The sequence below is a fragment of the Epinephelus moara genome, chromosome 10 (assembly GCF_006386435.1).
Source record: "Epinephelus moara isolate mb chromosome 10, YSFRI_EMoa_1.0, whole genome shotgun sequence".
Lineage (NCBI taxonomy): Eukaryota > Metazoa > Chordata > Actinopteri > Perciformes > Serranidae > Epinephelus > Epinephelus moara.
The window spans coordinates 31069259-31092099 of record NC_065515.1 but is presented as its reverse complement, the minus strand read 5'-3'; the positions used below and the strand labels follow the sequence as shown (position 1 = coordinate 31092099).

At 39.1% G+C, this 22841-nt stretch overlaps 2 protein-coding genes across 6 annotated transcripts in view; both read right to left on the bottom strand.

The window, feature by feature from the left end:
• The window catches only part of csnk1g2b (casein kinase 1, gamma 2b), a 41135-nt gene extending 36455 nt beyond the window's left edge, over positions 1–4680 (bottom strand). For 4 of the 5 annotated variants that reach the window (XM_050054427.1, XM_050054431.1, XM_050054429.1 and 1 more), the window contains exons 1-2: positions 4528–4680; positions 504–1297 (exon numbers count right to left, since the gene is read on the bottom strand). In XM_050054427.1, the coding sequence (XP_049910384.1) occupies positions 504–731 (228 nt within the window). In that variant the 5' untranslated portion in view covers positions 732–1297; positions 4528–4680. Of the gene's footprint in view, positions 1–503; positions 1298–4274; positions 4423–4527 lie in introns of those variants that run through there. The other variant, XM_050054428.1, reaches the window with a different exon arrangement.
• Positions 4681–7054: 2374 nt separating this feature from the next.
• Positions 7055–11195, bottom strand: zgc:101100 (uncharacterized protein LOC445169 homolog). The gene is made up of 4 exons (XM_050055080.1): positions 11053–11195; positions 10214–10401; positions 8777–8952; positions 7055–8055 (listed from the first exon to the last, which is right to left on the bottom strand). Exons 2-4 carry the CDS (start codon positions 10392–10394, stop codon positions 7525–7527), a joined length of 888 nt encoding a protein of 295 aa, XP_049911037.1. The 5' UTR covers positions 10395–10401; positions 11053–11195; the 3' UTR covers positions 7055–7524.
• Between the last annotated feature and the right edge of the window lie 11646 nt (positions 11196–22841).

The window sequence follows — 22841 nt, the reverse complement described above, 5'->3', positions numbered from 1 at the left end:
AGCAAGTTAGCCTTACCATACTTGTTAAGAACCACCTTGAGGAACTAAATATGTTATCGTTGAAAAATACAAAGTGTGGACCTTAAGTGTGCCCTCTTTCTGAAATGCTGTAAAAGTAAAAGAGATGCCTGTTCTGTGAAGAAAAACATCAGTCAAGACTTCTTTGCCTCTTTAATAGAGACAAGCAGAGAATGGTTGACTCATTAACAGTACATGGGGCCAAGCTGTGGGATGAGGAGGTGGGGGACATTTTTATTTACTTCCTGTGTCTGACTCTATTGGGTCAAAGAGTCAACTGCACTAGGAGAGTCTGTCGAACATTTAAATAAACGTCTAACAAAAATTTAACTGTAAAGATAAAGCATTGTAAACAACAGGTAAGTAGGATTCTTCAGGATGTGGATTGATATTGTAGATGTACCAGAGCAGTGGTGTGGTGCATACGTGGAATTGTGACTTCATATATTTCTTTGTTACTTCACCAAACCCAAGGATGCACTTACCAATTTGATGGCGACATATTCGTTAGTATAGAGATTTTTTCCCAACCGCAGCTCTCCAAAGTTCCCGCAGCCAATTTTTTTACCCACACGGAAGTTTGGGCCAACCATAAGAACTCCAGAATTGGTCCCTGAACTCCGGCCCCCATGTCCAGTCCTGCTGCCTGCTGTCTTAGACATCTTTTTCCCTTCCTCTGTCTCTCCCTTGCCCCCTCTCTTATCAAAATCCATAAGCTTGTGATACCCTGGCCTCTCCACGGTTATTCTCCAGCCATGCAAACCATAGAAATTCCAATAACAACGACAGAGGATGCTTTTGGGAGGGGGTGGGAGACAAAATTTCGTAGGACAGAGGAAAGGTGTTGCTGTTAAAATGTGCAGTGGCTCAGTAGACACTTTAAACGAGCTGCAGTGCCCCGTGTGTCTATCAGACAGCTCTTCTGCTGAGTGCTTCCCTTTTTTTCTTCGTGTTCCGTGTTTACCAGAGGGGCCGTCTTTCTTGTGTGTTTCTCCAGCTCCAGCCTCAGAGTAGCATGTCCCTGCCTGAAGAATAGGCAGGTTGTGCTAGGATGTGCCCACAGACGCACATACAATACTAGTCATAAAAAAGCACTCGGAAACCCAGCTACTGCATCCACAAGGCCACTTGGGAACATCTTCTGGAGTGCCTCATTTCTTCTGGTCAGCCTTCAGTGACACAGTGGACATTCTCCATGTTGCAGGGCCACAGCAGACGACGGAGAGAGCACGGCGACGAGAAAGACGAGTAACTGATGGGTTTGATGTCAGCTGTATGTCTGAAAAAGCAAATGACAGACAGAAATCAGTTTGTTTTCTGTATAGCCTAAAACAACAAGACTGTTCATCTGTCACAAATAATAAACTCAGTCGTTATTTAGTCTTATAACATCTTCTTTAGTGTTTTAAGATTTTAAGAAATGAAGAAAAGAGAAAGCAGTTCTCTGGGTTTACTAACTGTCAGTAGCCATCTCGTTCTACACTTACAATAAGCATAATCTGTGAAGCAATCACAATAAGCTGTAACATTGGAAAACTTAATCAATCATTATCTCTACTCATAACACTTTGTGGCCATGAAGAGATTAACATTTTTAGAATAAAACTTTAACCTTTAACTTGAAGATCAAATTATGTCTACTGTGGCTGTTCCTTACTACAGCTGAAATGAGATCTTGCTCCAGACCGGCGCAAAGCAAATTCAATAAAGCAATCAATACAGGCGGAAATATTCCACAGTGGACCTCAAGCATGAGAAAAAAGATCTCTTTTACGATTAAACCTATTTTGTGAAAGCCAAAAACACTGTCTTACAGGGATTCTGGAGATCACAAAGTTTTATTTCTATAGACAAGACTAATGTATCTAACATTGTTGAAATGCTGTTGAGCTACGTTTCGGGCTCAATTCTTTTGCAGATGTGTAGCTTCACAGATAAATACAAATGATATGCTAACTTCTGGTAATGTGTTTATCCAAGAGGTCAGGAGGATTAAATACAAAGTAAAACAAAAAAAATAACAAGATATGAGACTAAGCCGAAACGCTATAACAGAAGGAATGCCAGGCACAAATGACGTCAATCACAACCATAAATTCAGTTTTCTTTGGATGTGTAACTTGACCATCTCTGTGCAGCTTTTTGCTAACAATCACATGCAGACTTCTCTGTCCAGAGAGGCTCTCCTAACTCCCCTATGTCTACGATCTAAGACGTTGGTGGTGCTGAAGAGAGCTGCAGGTAATGCAGGCACTAGCAATGGGCAGCTACTCTTTCCTATGGAAAGGCACTTACACGGATCAATGACTGCTGTAATGCCTCATCTCATCATAACATTTGCATCATTGGGAAGCATATTATTGGAAGGATTTGGATAGGGTCTGGTCTACAGCTGTATCTGTCAGACTAAGAACTAATATAGCCATCACATGACTGAAATACAGTACTATCAGACATAAATATGCTGATAAGTAAGCACTGTTTTATGTAATTTTTTTCATTAATGAAATCATTCGCGCATGACACTTTTGTGATTTGAATCTGTACTACAGAAAGTTTACTCCACAAACAGCTGAGGAAATGGCATTTTTTGAACAGGCAAAGCTATATTAAAATCACACTGGCTATTTAAGTCTTAGAAATTTTGAGATGGGTGTGTGAATTAACAAACAATGACACAACCCATAAAAATCCACCTAAATCCTAAGTATGTCTGTATTCTTTCACTACTGCAGTCAGCATACCAGAAAACAAGAACAAATTTATGAATCAGGTAAAGTTATGCAGCCAGTTATTAAACTGTTGTATCTTCCTTGTAGCATGACGCAAGGTGATACTTGCTGTGAGAAATGAACAGAGACTAGACTACCTAGTCACAAGATGTGACAGTGTAATAAACAAGGTGGCTAAAAGCAAAGTCAAATGATCAACAACTACTAAAATGGCAAAGTGCACTAGGACAAGCACTTCATTTGTCAAGGTGACCCAAAGAACTACATTGGCCCGGGCTTTAAAGACAAATATAATAATGTTTTCATACGAGAAAGGATAGATGTCCTTGAAAAACCACAGAAACTCTAAATAACTTTCAGTCTCAGGTAGCTTCTTGGCCATCATGGCCCACATGTCTAGACTGTCTCATTTCAGGAAGTTGTGTTTTGTTTTTCATGTCAGCTGTTGGATATAGCTACCAAGTTGTTTAAAACATACTTGACTGAGTGGTCATATATTGTGTTTTAAGGTGACAATTTAAAATACAGAGACTTAAAACCTGTGAGTAATACGTTGCCAAAACAAAACCGTAGGTTGTAACGTCAGTTTGCTGCAATTAACACTGTAGTCGATACTGTTGGCTGGTAATAACACGACACAAGACGGTTTTAAACGTTAAAAATATGAATCCAAATTCCCACAAAGAGCCTCAAATCGATAATAAACAGTTGTACCCATACCAGACTGACAAATCTTCCTTACGCTTGGCACAAAATACCAAAATATTAATGCTAGCTAAGAGCTAACTGGCTATCGAGTAGTGGTTGGTAGCTGTCATTTAGCGGTTAGTTTCGGGTGATTCAAAGTAACGTTACCTGCTTTCTCCCTTTGATAGCACGAAGTTTGTTTCACGGTACGAGGTGAGAAAGGGATAATGCAATCTTACAGTCAAACCCTGTCGATAACTGCCTTTAGAAAACCCAGGGTCAACGTTAACATTAGACTAGCTGGTTCGGCAGACAAGGCCAGATACTCTCAGGCTATCTTAGCGTTAGTTAGCAAGCTCAAGCTAGCTTGATATGTTTCAATCGGGGCCAGTTTGTTTCTGTTTTCCGTTTACTTGTGGTATATCTATGATAACAGTATTATGGGTAGATTAACATCAGGGTAGACGACTATCTTCACGTTGCAGCCACATCCAAATGTCACATAGCAGCTAGCCTAGCTTGCACCTCACAGAAACACCGTTTCTCTTGGCCCAACGCCTGATAAAAAAAACAGCTAACGATGTAACGTCAGCTAATCTGTTAACAACACTACCATAAGAACACAAGCTAGCTAACCGTCAGCGAAGTGGCGCAAATTGAGCAGGTCGAAGCAGGACAGAACATAAAATATTCATTGATTGTCATTCCCTGTGCTACATTAACCTGGTTAGTTAGTAACAGCTTAATAACTGAGAAATAACAACGTCCCAAGCGACGTTGTAACTAGTTAATTCACCGACCGGAGTAAGGATATGATAAAACGGATCGTTGTTTCACCTGGGAGTATGGTTTTAAGAGTCCAGATTCCAGCTATAGCCATTACCCTGACCACTGCCGGGCAACTCCTTAATCCTGAACAACCGACTGCACACCAACGGCAGCCTGGATCTCTTACCGCTTAGCTCACTAGCTAGCCATTTAGCAAGCTAGCACACGAAACATTAGCAAGAGCGTAAATGTACGGCGGGACGGCGTCTTCAACACACAACAGTTACGAATACATTTCTGTTGCCAAAGGAAAGCGTGTTACCTTTAAATTTCAGCTATCGAAACGTAGTCGAAGTCATGGTTCTTCGCTTGAGGGTATCTTTCTCATTTCGTTTCTCTTGCCCTCAAGTTGCTATGATTTTGCTGTTGTCTCTTTAAGCCTCCCTCAGCTGCCGATACCCAGGCTCCGCGTCATGCTGGCTCACAGCAATGTGATACGCTGAAAAACTGACGTAACTGCTTTGGGGAATAAAGCAAAACATCAGGCGTGCGTAGCTCACTAAGTAGTGGCCAAATGCTAAATAGAGAAGGTGGTGTGAAGACATCAAACATCTTTAACCTGGTAAACATGAACAAAACAATTACATTCTATAGTTTTCTAATTTAACATAAATTAAGGGATTATTATTGTCTTAAATACAAATATGTTTGTTTTTGTTTTGCCAGGTGTATCCAAAGTGTGGCCACATGCTATATTTTGAGTAAACAGAGATGGGAGAAGTACTCAGATCTCAATACCACAACAAAGAAATACTCTGATATAAGTGAAAGTCATCCATTCAAAATTTACTTCAGTAAAAGTGCAAAAGTATTGATATAAAAAATACACTTAACGTACCCAAAGTAAAAGTACTCATTATGCAGAGCAATGTTTATTATATTATTGAATTGTAATTATTGATACACTAGTGTGTGAGCATCGCTTTAATGCTGAAGTTGGTAAAGATGGAGCTACTTTGGAGCTGCTTTATACACTGCTGAATCTGCAAAGCAACTAAAGATATCAAGTAAATGTAGTGGAGTGTAAAAAACAAAAATGGCCCCTGAATTGTAGTGTGAAATAAAAGAATCAAGAAGCATAAAATGGAAATGTAGGCGATTTAGTTACCCTCACTGTGAGTCAATACTTTCTGTCACATGCACTAATTTCACCCATGTCAAAGCAAAAATGTCAATGAAACCAAGTTTAAAGCTGAAATAATTCGATTATTAACTGGTTGGTTGATTGACAGAAGTTTTATAATTGTTTGAGTCATGTTTTTAGGTAGATAGATACTTTATTAATCCCAAGGGAAATTTAGGCATCCAGAATACAGACACACAAAGGGATAGAGAATATAAACATCAGAATAAAGGCAAAGGAATAAAAACAATTTTTTTTTAAAAAAATGCATATAATTCATTTGTTCCAGCTTGTCAAATGTGAATTTTGCTGTTTTTTTTAGTCTTTTATGATAGTAAATTATATGAACGTAAATATCTTTGGGTTTTGAGCTTTTGTAAGACAGAACAAGTGACATAAATATGTTGACTTGGGCTCTGGTGAACTTTGATGGGTGATGATCCACTTTTTTTGACAGTTTAGTCTCAATAAATCAGTAAAACAAGTGACAGCTTAAGTGGCAATGAACATCATTATTAGCTGTAGCCATGACCTCATTCATATCCAAGGGATTAATGCTGGAGAGGCATTTTGTTTATACGGCAGATCTCTGATTCAGGAGCTGAAAAATATGCCTATTTAAAAAAGAATAAAATCCATTTACCTTCATAGACCTTTTTTTCCTTCATATATGTGGTCTCTGGTAAACAAAAGCTTGTTCCTGTCTCATTGCTGCACACAAAATTTAAAAGCTTTCTGTGAGAAGTCTGGTTCCTTTTTATGTTGGCTGTTTGCTTTCTTATATAAGAACTCCAAAATTCATGTAAAATTTGACAATTTATATAACTTATATATACTTACTAGCAGGGTTAGTTGCTTCAGGGTTAAAGCATTTTTTTTTATATCTTAAAGACCTTTACAGGTATCAGGTTTGGGTTTGGCAACATGGTTGAAATCAATGTCAAAGTATTTTTACACTAATATTTATAGATATCATGGTATATGCAAAATCACATAAAGAAAAATCAAACAGACTAAAATGATGGCATGTTATGATCCATTCATCAAAACATATTTATGTCCACCATGGATGGATTACTGAATGGGCCTACCAGGCACAGGCCCATGTGGGGCCCAAAGTGTCAGGGGCCCTCCTTGCCCTCTCTTCACTTGAGGAGACACTTACTGACTAGGAAGAAACTCAAAATGATCACAAAAGATGCAAAGGAACTGCAAAGAGACACAAAATAACCACAAAAAAGGGCAAAGTAGCCACAAAGAGACACAAAATGAACAAAAAAAGACACAAAATTATCTCAAAGAGACATAAAGCGACTACAGGAACACAAAACCACATATAGATGCATAACAGCTACAAAAAAGATGCAAAACAACATAAGTGAGAGGAAAAACCATCACAAAGTCTGTCTTTGTTGCTCTGATGTATATCTGTGTAGGTGCCTGTTGTCGTCTCATAATCCACCCATCAATTCGTCTGTTGATAGATGATAAAAACTGAATCATCACCCAGCCTGATATCAAAGAGTTTGCATATTTATCTTGAAGAGACCTCTGAATGGCTAAAAATAATATATAAAATTCTTGTCCTGAGTGAAACCACTCCAACTGGCAATACTACTAAACCTCTTTATAACCAAAAGGACAAAAACTAAACAGAGACTTCAGGTACAAATAATTTTATTTCACATTTCTTTGTGGCAGTAGTTACAATAAGGAAATTCCCTTAACTCCTTTTCCCATCATTATTACTGTGTAGCTACTTGTCAGTGAAGCTAGCTTAATAATGCTGAAGGACACAACAAAATCTTTAAATGTGGTGTTTTATGCTGCTTGTGACGGATGAAACAACAGCCTCCGTCAGGCAAACTCATACCACTGGCAAACTAAAACCAACCTGTAGGTGTTAATGGAAGCAGACCCAAATTAGACTTGGATGCATGTGACTGTACAGCTTTACATCTCTGCAGACAAGTAGGTATTCAATAAAGCTCTCTAAATAAAGATTATATTTTGTCCTTAGTCAGGTTTACAAGAACAAGTCCTTCTCTTCCTTATCTTTTCCCACACAGGGCTGCTTCAGGTGTATCTGTGTCCACAAGGAGCAGAGATCTGGGGCCGAGGTGTACTGGTCTACAGTTACAGCCCCAGGTGAGGGTGAGGCACAGCTTTACTGGAACATGCAGTCTGAAGGGAGAGGCTACAGTTTTTAGTAACTGATGATGGATGAACCCCCAGGGCGGAGCTGTGCTGCTGTATGATGGGCCAGAACAAAGGGGGAAGGGCCAGGTCAGTGGACAGCACTCCTACAAGCGGCTGGTGAGGCGGGTGGCTATAGCGCTCCCCTGTCATGAAGGGGAAAAGCGGAGGAGAGTGAAGACGGAGGGGGCACCGTGTTACATCAGAGTCTGAAGGAGCGAGAGGTGTGCAAATATCCCTGGTTTTATCCACATGAGGAGGAAGAGAAGGAGGAGGAGGAGGAGGACAGCAGTGAGGAGGAGGGAGGTTTCTGTCAGTGTGTGATGTGGTGATGTCCTGTTTGTCTTCTGTCCTGACTTCCTCCTGTCCCACTGTGCTGCGATGTGGTGCCTCCTCCAGACTCTGGTCTCTGGAGAGCGGGGAGCACCTCTGACCTTTGCGAAACTTTGCCCTCCTGTTCTTGAACCACACCTGGGCAAGTGGGAGTAAAAGAGCAAAGATGAATTGATTTATATGGCACAATTCATACTCAGGGCAGTTACAAGCATAAAATTCCAGTTATCTTTTTGAGATATGAAGGGTTGTCAAAGATAATAGAAATAAAAGTATTTATTATGCAATATTGCCTATTATGACCCGTACTGTGTATTATATTACTGGATAGGATTATTGCCACATTATTGAGTACATAATTTTAATGTTGTAGCTTGTAAATGTATATAATTTTAATTGCTTTATAAACTGATTGGTAATTTAATCTACAATAATACATCATGATTTACTAGTTGATTATATTTTGTTTTTAATAATCTGAATCTGCAAAGTAAAGCTTTTAAATCAATGTAGTGGAGCAAAAAGAACAATATTTCCCTCTTAAATAAGTTAAAGCAAAGTATAAGTACCTCAAAATCATACTTAAGTACAGTACTTGAGTAAAAATAGGCCACTTAGTTACTTTCCACGACTACAAGTATGTGTAGATTTGCTGTGCTGTATCATTCCTTAAAATAAGAAGTATTTGTGTTCATTCATATGATGCACTTTCCTCCTGGTCATATTAAAGTTAAACGTCTGAGAATCTATATCAAAATCAAAAGTGTTTTAAGTCATGCTTCCCAGCTAAATATTTACATAAATTAACAACTACAAATATTATTGGTTTCAGCAGGTTTACAGTCACGTGTGCTCTCACCTGAATGCGAGCCTCGGGCAGGTTGATGCAGACAGCCAGCCTCTCTCTCATGCCGACATCTGGGTACTGAGTCTGCTGGAAGGCTTTCTCCAGAGCCTGCAGCTGCGACACTGTGAATGCTGTGCGGCTGCGGCGCTGCTTCTGCTGGTTGCCATACCGAGCCTCCAGGATGAGCTCTGGGCAGGACAGAGACAAACAAACAGTCAGCACCAAAATACTTTAATACATTGAGTCAGCAGCAAGTTCTCTACAACTCACTGTAACAGGGAGCATGAGAGGGAAGTTATTTGCTATTTAGGCTACTTCTATATTTCTGTTATCTGTTATCAGGGATGCAGTAGAGGTTTCACCTGCAGACTTTTACTTGAAAAAGCGGAAATCTGTAAAGTATGGAATCATAGGAGGCTTTGCAGAAGTTGTATCAGGTGGATGCCAGATATAACAACAGTGGTGGAAGAAGTATAAAGATTATTTTAGTCAAAGTAGTAATACCAAACATGAAAAATACTCCAATATAAGTACTACAGTATAAGTATTATCAATAAATAAGGCAACAAAGTGCATAAATCTGGAAGTAACATTGCAGTGTTGGAGCTGGTTGAAATGGAGCTTGGTTTAACTAATTCATATATTGCTTGGCACTAAAATCCCTTTAAAACAATGTATTTCTGTTTATAAAATCTTTATTTGCAAAGCAACCAGTTGAAGACGTACTCAGAACTTTCACTTAGGTGAAAGTAGCAATGCCACAGTGTGGAAATACTCTGCTACAAATAAAAGTCCTGCATTCAAATATTTTCCTAATAAAAAGTACAAAAGCATCAGCATCAAAATATACTCAAAGTACCAAAAGTAAAAGTATTTATTATGCAGAATGGCCCATTTCAGAATAACGTTTCCATTATATTATTGTTTTAAAAGTGTTAGTGCATTCATGAGTACATCACTTTAATGTTGTAGCTGGAAAAGGTGGGTCCACTTCCTTTACTTGATGGATACTGTAGCTTGTATTTCACCCCTGAGGAGCTACAAACTAGAAACTAGAGTTCTCAAATACATGTAGTGGAGCAGAAAGTAAAATATTTGCCACTGAAATGTAGTGGAAACAGAAATAATTATGTAAATTATCTAAAAAAAAGAAATGGTACTTAAGTATAGTATTTGAGTAAATGTGTTAGTCACTTTCCACCACAGTCACTGAAATCAAATCAATGTTCTTTTTTTTTTAATTTACATTGTTTGTAATCTGCTGTTTATTCCTATTATGATCATCAGCTGGACATCATTAACCATTTCTCTATTTATAACATCACTGTGTATCAACTATTAACACATATTTAAACATTAAACAGCAACATAGTCCTGGAGAAGAGAAAATAATTCTAAACCTTAGACTAATCTGTGACACTAAAGTTCTTCAGGACGATGATGACCCACCTGCCAGTCTCTCAGCCACAGAGAGAGTGTGCACTGTGGGGCTGGCTGCAGAGTAAACATGGTACTGCTCCGCCATCTGGTGGTGCAGGTCGAACAGCATGGAGTTAACACCGTGGAGGGGGTACACACCACCACCACCAACACCACCGCTGGACGTCCCGCAGAAATTCAAGGAGTTCATACTGAATCTAAGGAAACAGAAAGACTTATTTTACTGACTGAGGGGTGCATTTTATAAAATAATAGCATTAAGATTTGAAGAAGAAATGCAGCATGCTCCCACTGTTAAACCCTAGGCAAAGTTTCTAAAACTTTATAAATACACCTGTTAAAGGACATAATTATTACATCAAGGGCAATGAATGAATAAAGATGTTATCATATGTTACTCTGATAAATTGTAGGAGTGAAAAATCTGTGAGAGAACATGAGTCATTATTAGAAGGACCAACAGTTTTTGTCACTGCTCTCCAAACTATCATTATCACCTTCTCCTATCCTTGCTATTTCTTTGGTGACTTTTCACATTGTGAATTCGGTTGGAAAATATTAAGAAGGAAAATAATGAGCGTTATCATTAGTCTATTATTAAATTTCTTACGAATTTGGCGACATCTTTCCTCTTAAACTACCAGTTCTGCACCCAACTTTGCACCTATTATGCGTAATATATCCATAAAAGCAGTATTTTAAACTCAAATTTTACAACTAAAAAGTCTGATTTCGTTGATTTCCATCATACACAAGAATTCTCCCCTACTATAGAGACTTTTTCCGTGATGAAAACATGTAAAAACCCCTCTCTCCGCGCAGGTGTTGCAGTGTCCTTGGCTGTTTACCTGAGATCCAGAGCGTGAGATCCAGGTGCGCTTTTACGCACAGAAGTCTGACACTGCCGAGCTGTGTAGTCCAGTGTTTCCTAGACCAGTTTTTGCCTTATATCCTCGCACACCAGCACTCTTTGTCGTGGCACAGATCTAATTCTCCGAAACCATTCTCACCCACGACTATTTAAGAAGCATTTACCCAGGCTCCCCTCAGCCATTAGCCAATAGAAAGAAAGGTATTAGCCGGGATTAGGTGGGATGAGGGAAGAGAGGGGGGTTGCAAGGAGCTCAAGTTTTTGAAACTATTGAACTTGAGAGATTTATGCCAAGGATCCCCCTATAAGCGAGCGTTTCATTCCCTCCCGTTAAAACAATTAAAACAATGTGGTCGGCTAATCTCCGAGGCAGGACAGATTAAAATAACAGCCTTTGATTGTGCTCTCCTTCTCAGTCCTCTTTCTCCCAGACCGCTGGCTTTGACAGTCTCCCCTCGGAGGGGGTTTTTCTCTAAGGGTTTGTTTTGCTAACAGGCACCATATTTTGCCCATAAACTGTCACCATGTGAAGTTAATCTGAACCCTCCTCAATGAGAACTATTTCCCTAAAAATCCAGCTGAGCTAAATTAGAAGTCTTCCCAGGAACAGAAAACAGGAAAAACATCGAATCATCACCACCGTGAAGTCCTCTAATTTTCATCACCATCACTTCTGGTACATTTTGCTCCACTGCTGGAAAATAACTGTGTGCATTTACTTGACTTAATTACAGTTTTTAGGTTGAGTATTTTCATTTTATGCCACTTTATTCTTCTAATTTAGAGCTTTTTACTACAGTTATTTGACTGAAGTTACTTTGCAGATTTTATTTTACCCATACAACATTCATCTACACAGTATACTGCAGCTCTGCGCAGCTATAAGGGCATTTTAACTGTTTAGCATTTCATAGTATTTGTCGACTCAATGTCTGTTTATTCACCATCACCGCCTCCATGTGCTTCACCATAGGTGTTGACACATACATTAATAAAAGACTTATATCTGCTTCTAAATACATTATAGTGTGTTATAACCCATTTATTAAATGTTTACATACTGTTTATGAATGCTAGAGTAGTTAAAGTGTGAACTTTTATTCATTTACTTGACCTAAACATAGTTCATAGGTTGAGCATTTCCACTTCATGCTGCTTTGTACATCTACTCCACCACATTTTTAAGTATTTTTAACCACATTTATCTGACAGGTATAGTTAGTAATTACTTTGCAGATTCAGATTTCACCTACAAAATATATAATCTTGGTGTATTGTTATAAATTATACTGCCTAGCTGTATTTAAAATAGGTAACTAGGCAGGTAAGTAGGCTGGACTGTTATAAGGCAGCAATACTTGCGCAGCTCCTGAGTCCAAGATGAATGTCCTTATCGTATCGTATCGTATTGTATTGTATTGCATTGTATTGTATCGTATCGTATCCGTAACAGTGTTTTATTAAAAATGAAAATACTTAGGGTCGACAGTTTGTTTCATCACTAGGTCCATTTAGTGCCACAGCTGTTCTGCAGCTTTTGATCATATTACATGACCTTCCTCTGCAGATGGAGTTTGCCCGATTGTCATAAAATTGTAGAAGTTAAAATTTTCTTTTTTCCTGGAGGACTTCTTATCTATGTTTGTTGAGTTGAGATGAGTTGACACGGATGAGGAGTCATTAAAATGCTACGAAAAATGGACATCTGCAACGCAATGACTCTATCTACTGAGGAAGACCATGTGATATGTTTGAAAGCTTCAGAACTAACTGGAGATTATTTTGATACTGTTTACAAATGAATGCATTATAAACCATATTTAAATAATGTTACAATCTGGAATGCACAGTTTTGCATACTAAGTACTTTTACTTTGGATATATACCAACATTTTGACGAGTAACTAAGTACTGAGCATTTACACAAACACTGCACTTAAATTCAGTTTTGAGGTACTTGTACTTCGAATATTTCCATTTTATGCTACTTTATACTTATAATCTGCTACAGTCCAGAAGCAAATCATGTTCTTTTCATTACACTACATTTATTTGACAGCTGTAGTCACGTTGCAGATTCAGATGAATGATATCAAATATAATAATCAATTAAATTATGATGTATTATCAGAGGTGTGGACCCAAATCACATGATTTGAACTCGAGTCAGACCTGAGTCACAAATTTAGACGACGACTTTAGACTCGACTTAACAAAATCAAAAAAGACTTGAAACTCAACTTAGACTTTAACACCAATGACTGGTGACTTTACTTGAACCTGAACCTTTGGACTTGAAAATACTTTATACCTTAACGATGAGCCCAATGATATGTTATTTAAAAGTGTGCCACAAATTGATTTATTTTCATTCATTTCCTGAATCAACATTAACACCATTAATCTTTAGCAAGTCAAACTGTAATTCCCCAGACCAACTTTGTTCGAACTAATCTGACAGCATCTGGTCAAGTTGCAGGAGAGAACCATGAACAACTGACGTTACATTACTTAGCACAAGTTAGAAAATATGATACCAAAGGTAAGTTTATTAACCTACAAAAACTATGCAATGGTAAACAAAAAACAAACTGCAAAACTTGAGTATCGAAAATTACAGTCAGAGACACAACAACTTGTTTCAAAAAGAAATTTTAAAAAACATTCATGTGTTTGTAAATTCAAATATTATTACTGTGATGTTAAAATGGCACTACATTTTGTGAAGCGTGCATTAGGCTACGACTTGTTTAGGACTTGACACTAAAAGTTTAGGACTCGGGACTTGAGTGCCAATGACTTGGTCCCCCATCTGTGTATTCTTATAAATTGGGACTAGATAAGTCATTATCCATCCCAAGAGGTAAATTCACAAGCTACATAGAAGATAAAGTAGTTAAAATTAGCTCCACTTTTACCAGCTGCAAGAATAAAGTGATGAACACTGTATATGCATATTAGGTACTTACTTTTGATATTATGGGTTTATTTTGATGCAAATACTTTAGTACTTTTACACAAGTAAAAATCTGAATGCATTATTTCTGCTTAGCACGTCACATAGCAGAGTATTTTGACACTGTAGTATTACTACTTTTACTCAAGTAAAAGGTTTGAGTACTTCTTCCACCACCGATTTCCCATCATGCCAAGTCCACTTAAGTCATTTTGATTTATAAAACCCCAAATCACATCATAATTCAAAAAATGTAAGAGAAAAGCATGTCATTATTAGTTTCAAGCCATGTTTACTTTATATCTTTGTGTTAAGTTACCTAAAATGTAATTGTATTTCCTTAATTTCATAGTTTATAACATAAAATGTAAACTCCCTGATGGTAAAGTTCTCTAAAATAATGTTTTGCAGTGAGTGCGACTTGTTGCATATCAAGCATTGCAGTACTATTTCCCTTCTCTCAATTTCAATTCACATTCTTATCTAACAAACAAGTTTTAATGCATAAATAAGATGCTACAGGTACATTCCTCCACCCTAACCATCTGCACATGAAGACGTGCTTATTTGTGTATTAATAAACAAGATAAACATGGGAGATGTCTTGACAGTTGTGTGCACAAATATTCGTGGTTCACCTCTTCCTCTCACACTTGCACACAATCAACTGCTCAGACTTCCAAAAAATGTGAAAATGTTTGTGCTCTTTTTTTCTCCTGGCTCTTTTTTCCTCCTCCTTTCGCCGTTCTTGGCTGTCAAGCTATATTAGTGTCCGATAGAAATAAGTCATTTAGAAGAGGCTCTGTCGGCCAGCCCCTCAGCCCCACTAAAAGCTCCAGGATTAGGTCCCAGAGGCCTTTGTCTCCGCAGCCCGCAGGATTAGGGGAGATTTACTGCGAGGAGAGAAAAAAAGTAGTTATTTCATGGCACTTTCATGATGAAACCTGGCCAAAGCTGTGTTGGCTGGGGGGATTAGAGGCACACAAAGAGTGTGGTTGTGTGTGACCCTCCCCATCCCAGAGCCGCCACCACTGACTCACTCACCGCCCCCTCCTCCTTCCTGGATCATTTCCCCTTCTGCGGGCCAACCAGGGCTTCACCTCCTACCCATCAAGACGACCAGGGTTCAGTCTAAATGAGTAATGGCCTCTTCAATTAGCCCTGTCAGCCCAAAACTTGTTGACTGACTACATCGACCAGTGAGCGTTGAACAACACAAACATCATATTCCATTAAGTTAATCAGGAGTTCTGTGAATTCAAAGCAAGAGGCAGGCCTTGGTGCAGCAGGTCTAATCACCAGGATGTGAGTGTTTTGCATTAAAGACTTAGGTGCAGAGGTAAATGAGAAGTTACTGGATTTGAGTCCCTCCTGTAGTGTTTAAAACCGCTTAAAGGGAGTTATCCTGCTCTTAGAGGATCCACTTACACATGCAAGGATTACAGTGAATAAAAGACAAAAGGCTAAGTCACATCGCTGACAACAGTCTCACCGCTGAGCAGGTGGAAACTCGCGCAGGTTTATTAACTGTTGTCACATCACATGAGGGAATTACTGTGAGAAAATGACAATGTGAATGGCGACTGTCAAAACATTCAGTCTTTATCCTGCCTGTTGGCAGATAACATGAAGTTATTAAAGTTCAGCTAATAAAAGACCTATCACATATTTTCCTGTAGTGTTGCAAACATGGGCTGAATTTACTGCAAAACATTTGATACCAGGCGATAACTTCATCAATATGATTAATAAATCATTTAGTAACCCAGTTATAAGCCACTTATTTCTATAGAGGGGCTGCTAACAATATATTAACACTGCAGGTTTGATGATTAACCCTCTTTGTTAATGACTTATTAACATTTTCTATGTGTGTCCAAATGACTCAGAGCTCAAGAAACCTACGAGCATTCATTAACGGATTTATTTATTACTACATACTACACATTTACTTACTGCATTGCTACATAGGAAAGATGAACACTATATTATATGTAGCCTGCCACACAGCATTGATTAATCAAGCAAGATGACTTTGCATTTGCTCCTTTGACCTCACGATGGCAGGACTATCATACAGTTGGTAGACAGGCACCAAGTAGGAAGTACGCAAGCAGAACTGATGTGTTGTCATAAACAGATGGTAAACAAGCAAACGCTTACATAACAGCAGACATTTTCTGCCAGGTAGCTGACATGGCCACTGCAAGGAGGCATAAAGTCGACAGTGAGGACAAACGCTTTCAGGAGCAGTGGAAGGTTGAATAACTTTTCACTAAAAGACAAAACAGTTGTGTTTGTCTCATTCGTATGAGATAATGTTTTTAATACCATATATGATGCGAGACGCAGGGGGTCCCCGGGTATTTTCACATCATTTAATCTGCCCCCCATTTCAAAAAAGTTATGTAGGAGAACTACGGTGGCTGACACAAAAACAGGAATGGTCCAATCTAGAGCCAGTGTTTGATTTGTCCATTCTGGGCTACTGTAGAACAACATGGCGGACTCCGTAGAAGAGGACCCACTCCATATATAGATCAAAACCGCTCATTCTAAAGTAATGAAAACACAATAATTCCTATTTTCAGGTAATAATACACTACTGAAAACATAGTTATGAATATTAGGCTATACTCCGTTTCTGCCAATATCCTACACACTGGACCTTTAAACACTTTCAAAAACTGTACCAGAGTATCAGAAGATGGCACCAAAAGCTGTAATATAAATTATTTTTTAGGATTCAGGAACTATCCATCCATCCATCTATTTTCGTAACCTCTTATCCTCTTGAGGGTCACGGGGGGGCTGGAGCCTATTCCAGCTGTCATTGGGCGAGAGACAGGGTACACCCTGGACAGGTCGCCAGACTATGACAGGGCAGACACACAGAGATAGACAACCATTCACACTCACATTCACACCTACGGGCAATTTAGAGTCACCGATTAACCTATATTCAGAAACTAAACAAAAAAGATAAAATTATCTGATAACTTGATACTAAAAAAAAGAAATACACTGACTCATTCAGGGCTGCAACAAATTGTTTCATTGGTGATCAATCTGCTGATTATTTTCTTGATCTATAAAGCCCAAAGTGATGTCTTCAAATTGCTTCTTTTGACCGACAGTCCAAAGCCCAAAGGTATTTTATTATTAAGTAGTTTATTATCAGTAGAAAAACTTCATTTTAGAAGCTGAAATTTTTTGCTTTAAAATCGTCTGTTTGCTTTCTTGTCCATGGATTAATCACGTTACTGTTTTAGCTCTAAAATGGGTTTTAAGAATATTTTTCTTCAGTGTGGGTGACATCTTTAGATGAGAGAATAGATGAACACCCAAACTCTAACAGTTGTTGAACAAATCTGATATTAATTCCAAATAAGGTTTTCAGCTGTGGGTCCTCTGGTAGCATATTTGCACCAGCAGAAAATCAAAATGTGGTCAAAGTTAGTTTAGTTTTAAGTTCAGGGTGAAGATGCCGGAGTTGGTGACTGAAAATATTGAGAAAAAACTCCAGTTTCCAAATAGATTTAGTTCATGATCACATAAAAGCAGCACATCCTTGAAGTCAAGAACCTGGAATAAGAAATTATTTGACATAAATTATCTTTACAATTGACTGATTATCACAGTTGTTTCCCCTTAAGTTTCTGTCCATAGACTCATAAATCACTGAATAAAGCGTTTAGCAGTAGACTTCAGTGCACCTGTTGTTTCCCTTAAAGTTTATTCCTCAATGAAACATGGAAACTATTTGGGTGTAAAGTGGGAGGCAGCTGAAGTAGATGAGGGTGGAGGGGCGGTTCATTTTCCTCTTTTTTTGTCATTGTCTTCTTTTTCTGTCACTAAGAGGTTTTTGTTAATATCTCCTGTTTAACAGATGTTTCAGAGCGCAGACCTCCCTTATGTTCAGGCTTTCTTTAATTACTTATCAATAGTGGAAATTTGTATTGACAAGGGCCTGTCAGAAGGGGGCCTTTGTAGTTGTCAGTTATCTCAAAGAAAAGCCCCCCACCCCCCCAAAACCAACTGGATCGATCGGCATGCAAAACACAATTGAGAGGTCTTTAGGGGCCGCGATGATAGTCCGGGAGCATGTGGGCCGAAGAGGGGAGAGCTTCTTCATTGGGGGGAATCGATAGGGCCGGCTGGCCTTTGACCTGAGGGAGACAGGGAGAGCGGCGGCGGGTCAGTCGGCCCTCTTAAGCCCCAGGATCACGCTGTGAGGCCTGACACTGGCTATGACACACTCAGGGCTTAGAGTGACATTGACCTGGCTGCAAACACACCAAGTACACACACACAAGAAATCTCAAACATACACACACAGAATTTTAAATGACGTATTTTTAAGGGAACAAACCAATCCGTCAGTTGGATTTTATTGATCTAAAATGAGGAGCAGCAAGTCTGAGAAATGCATTAGCTCTAATAATTCCTCCTTTATAGGATCTCCAGACTTATTACCTTCCAATTAGCTTCTTATGATCTCCTGCAGCCCCTGGGAGCGCTGCAATAAGCAGCTATAGCAGCAGATCAATACAAGGGACTGAGTAAAGATCAGTCTCTTAATTGGGGGAAAGTGCTACAGATTAAAGACGGAGAGAGAGGGGGACAGGGACAAGCAGCTGTGGGTGTCCCGAGGGTCAAGGGCACCCACAGTAGGCCAGACTGGGGTGAAAGGGGGGAACTCGGACCAACAGAGAGAGAAAACAGACCCTGACTTGTTTAAGCCATCGTGTTTTCAGCACCGTCTTTTAAGACCCAGTGACAATACGAACTGTGTACACAGAGATTTGAGTTTCATCCAGACTGAAGAGGAATGAAGTTACACAGGAAGAAGGAGAGGAGCCACCAGTGCAGGAGAGTGAGAACGTTTAATATGCTAAATATGTGCACAAATAGTGATGCTGCCATGAGGAAGAGGACGCCACGCTTGGGCACATATTTAGCATATTAAATATTCTCATTTTTCTGGATTTAATGGCTCCACTTCCTGTTTTCTGTGTATTATGACTGACCCATTTGCCTTTTCCACCATCCTCATGCATTCAGAGGATGAAGTTACACGTGTAACATCTTTTAAGGTCTCTGCCTGAAATATTTTGATTTTCTTTATGTGCTTATAACCATCATCAGCAGTTTATTCTGACTGTTTGGTGTAAAATTTGTCAGAAAATGTCACCTTTGGTCTTTTGGCACAGCTGCTGAGTTATTTTAGGATGTAACAAATCCAGAAGCTTCTCCTAAATATCTTTAGAGCTGAAATTATTAGTCAAATAATCAGTTAGTGTGTTGACAGACGATTAATTGGCATCCATTTTGATAATCGATCACTTGTTTTAGTCATTTTTTAAGTAAAAATGGAAAATATCTCTTCTTAAATTTGAAGTTTTGCTTACATTTTTTTAGACAAAATAATTAATCATTAAAATAATTAGTAGATAAATCAAGAATAAAAATAATTATTAGTTGCAGCCCCAAGTATCATGAGCCCTAGGTTGGGGATAAGTCCTGAAACTAATGAGTATTTTCAGTAATTACTTTTTTGATTAATAGTTTGGTCTAAAATGTGTCACAAAATATCACAGATTTGGATCCAAGGTGACATCTTCAAATGTTCTTTTTTGTCTGGATAAAACATCCCCAGTAAAAGTTAATCACTTCATAAATATGGAAGACTAATAAAACCATCATATGAGACCCAGAACAGAAGCTGTGGCCATTCAATTTTTGGCATTTTGTTCAACTGAATGATTTTTAAAGGTGATCAGTTTTCAAAATCGCTGTCAATTAATTTTCTGTAGATCAACTAATCAATTAATTGACTAATCGTTTCAGTCTGCAGGCAGTAAAGTGTTTATTTGCTCCGGCTCTCACCGAGATAATGCGGCTCCTCATCTCTCAGCATGGGGTCAGTTTTGGGGCCCTCGGCCTGCAGCTTCCCCCTCGTGACCCCCGCTAGTCAAAGGTGATCACAGGGGAGAGAGAAAGAGAGGCACTGATCGAATTTGATAATGAAGACGACCCCTCTAAGCTGCTTTGCTCCACATGTTCAAAATCTCTGCAACACTCAATAAACACTAGGAAGCCCCCCTCCCTGTCACTGGAACATTGTGTAGGTATTGATCCCAGCTAACTGGCTCTTTTAATACCTGGGGTCTGTGGCCCGGCCTGGGGAAATGCATACTGACATGTGACGGGAGGAGCTTAACAGGCAAGCACACCGAAGAAAAGATGGGCCTCTCAGTTTAGCATTTCTCCCATTTTTTCACAATTTACACATCTGCTGAAGAAAGGAGAATTACAGCCACTGCACCTGCTGTTAAAGGGACATATAGACTGCAAGAGGCCCGGGACTGTACTAAGAGAAAGCTGTCACACTGTCAAAAACTATTTGTGCAGCGGAGGTGGTGGAAGTATTCACATCTTGTACTGAAGCAAAAAGCAGCAATAAAACTGTAAAACACTACATTACAAGGTAAAGCACATTCTGCTGATTATACGTTCAGTTTAGGTCTTTAAGGATCAAAAGTAAAAGTAAGTTTTATTAAATTTAGACTGAAAAAAGGAAGGAAGTCCGGAGTGCTCGGAAGTTCAAACAAGTGTAATGAAGGTGGTCTTTGGAAGAAAATGCAATGGAAACATCAGAGGTACTCTTCTGGCAAAATGTTACATGTAAGTTACAACAGTTGCTGATTCAACTTCATATCTTAAGTTTACTGAACCTGTTTTCTTAACAAACTTAACTTGACATTTTAGCAACTCATGAGACGACTTTGAACTAGTGATGCAATCTAAGTTGAGTTAACTCACATTTTTAAGGCAGCAGGGGAACTTCTGTTACGTCAAAACCATCTTAAAATGATTTACAGTGTGTACAGGCTGTTGGCTAGTTTAATCTTTAACTAACTGAGCCAAATAACCAGTAACTATAGACTGAATCACTGTGACATCACACTGACAACAACTACAATCACTTCCGGGTAAACAACTAGCAATTGATTTCTATTGTAGAGATATATAACATCAGCAAACTTGTTTATTTCTGTTGTCATTTTCAGCCGTAGCTGCAATGTTAAAAGTAGTTAAACACTGTGGTCCAACCTATCTGGCGTTTCTACTGTTCTTATTTTATTTACTGTGTTCTTTGCTATCACCTTTGATAAACCAAATCTACCAGCACAGAAGATGTGATGCACTGCTGAGGACAGGGGCCACAGCAAAACATATCTTAGCCACCTAAAGAAATCTCTATCAGTGTAAGTGTACATTGTATATTTGGAATATGTTCTCTGCTTTCATTACACACTAAGCAACAGAGGCAGTGTTAGACCAGCAACTTCACAGTTCTGCAAGGTAAAATTACTGTTTTTGTCAATGGGGTCTGGTGCCTTTGAGATAATGGCTTCACTTTCACACAAGTTAAAGCTGTGAAAGTACACAAAATGGACAAAAGTATTTGGCCACACTTGTTATTTATTGAATTCAGGTATTTCAATCAGACCCGTTGCCACAGGTGCATAAAATCAAGCACCTCGCCGTGCGATCTCCATTTGCAAACATTTGTGATACAAAATGGGTCGTTCTTAAGAGCTCAGTGACCTCAAGCGTGTACTGTGATGCCACCTCTGTAATAAGACCATTTGTGAAATGTCATCCCCGCTGGATATTCCAAGGTCAAGTGTAAGTGATATTATTAGAAAGTGGAAGCTTTAGGAACAACAGCAACTCAGACAGAGTGGGGTCAATGACTGCTAAGGTGCATGGTGTGTAGATTAGTTCCAAGCATCCACTGGTGTTAATGTAAGCACAAAAACTGTGTGGCGGGAGGTTTCAATGGTTCAGCAGCTGCATGCAAGCCTCAAATCACCAGGTCCAATGACAAGTATCGGATGGAGTGGTGTAAAGCACACCAACACTGGACTGTGGAGCAGTGGAAAAATGTTCTGTTGAGTGACGAATCACTCTTCTCTGTTTGGCAGTCAGATGGGCGAGTCTGGGTTTGGTGGATTCTGGGTGAACGTTACCTGCCTAACTGCATTGTGCCAACTGTGAAGTTTGGTGGAGGAGGGATAATGGAATGGGGCTGTTTTTCAGGGTTTGAGCTTTTCTCCAGTGAAGGGCGATCTTAATTCTTCAGCATACCAAGACATTTTTGACAAGGCTATGCTTCCAAGTTTGGGGAAGGCCCTTTTTCTGTCCCAAGCCAGGACTATAAAGACATGGTCTGATGAGTTCAGTGTGGAAGAACTTGACTGGCCTGCACAGAGCCCTGACCTCAACCCCATCGAGCACCTTCGGGATGAACTGGAACGGAGATTGTGAGCCAGGCCTTTTCGCCCAACATCACTGCCTGACCTCATAAATGTTCTACAGAATGAATGGGCACAAATTCCCATAGAAACGTCCAAGAAGATTGGAAGCTGTTTTAGCTGCAAAAGGGGGGCGATCTCCATATTAAAGTATATGTATTTGAATACAATGTCCCTGTTGGTGTAATGGTCAGGCGTCCACATACTTGTGTCCATATAGTGTATATAGCGTACACTCAAACTGATGCTGTGTTTATAGGTGGGCCTTTTTTCAGGTGGCTAAAAATAACCACTTGAGGCACCATTTACTCTCAGCGCCCTTTGATTTTATGTATGTGACATGGGGGTTTTCTACCTCAGAAGTTATTGTAATCAAACATGATTTGGTCTACAGCTGTCAGATAAATGTAGTGCAGTAAAAAGTATAATATTTGTTTCTCATATGTAGTAGAAGTGAGTAGAAGTGTACAGTAGCATCATAACATG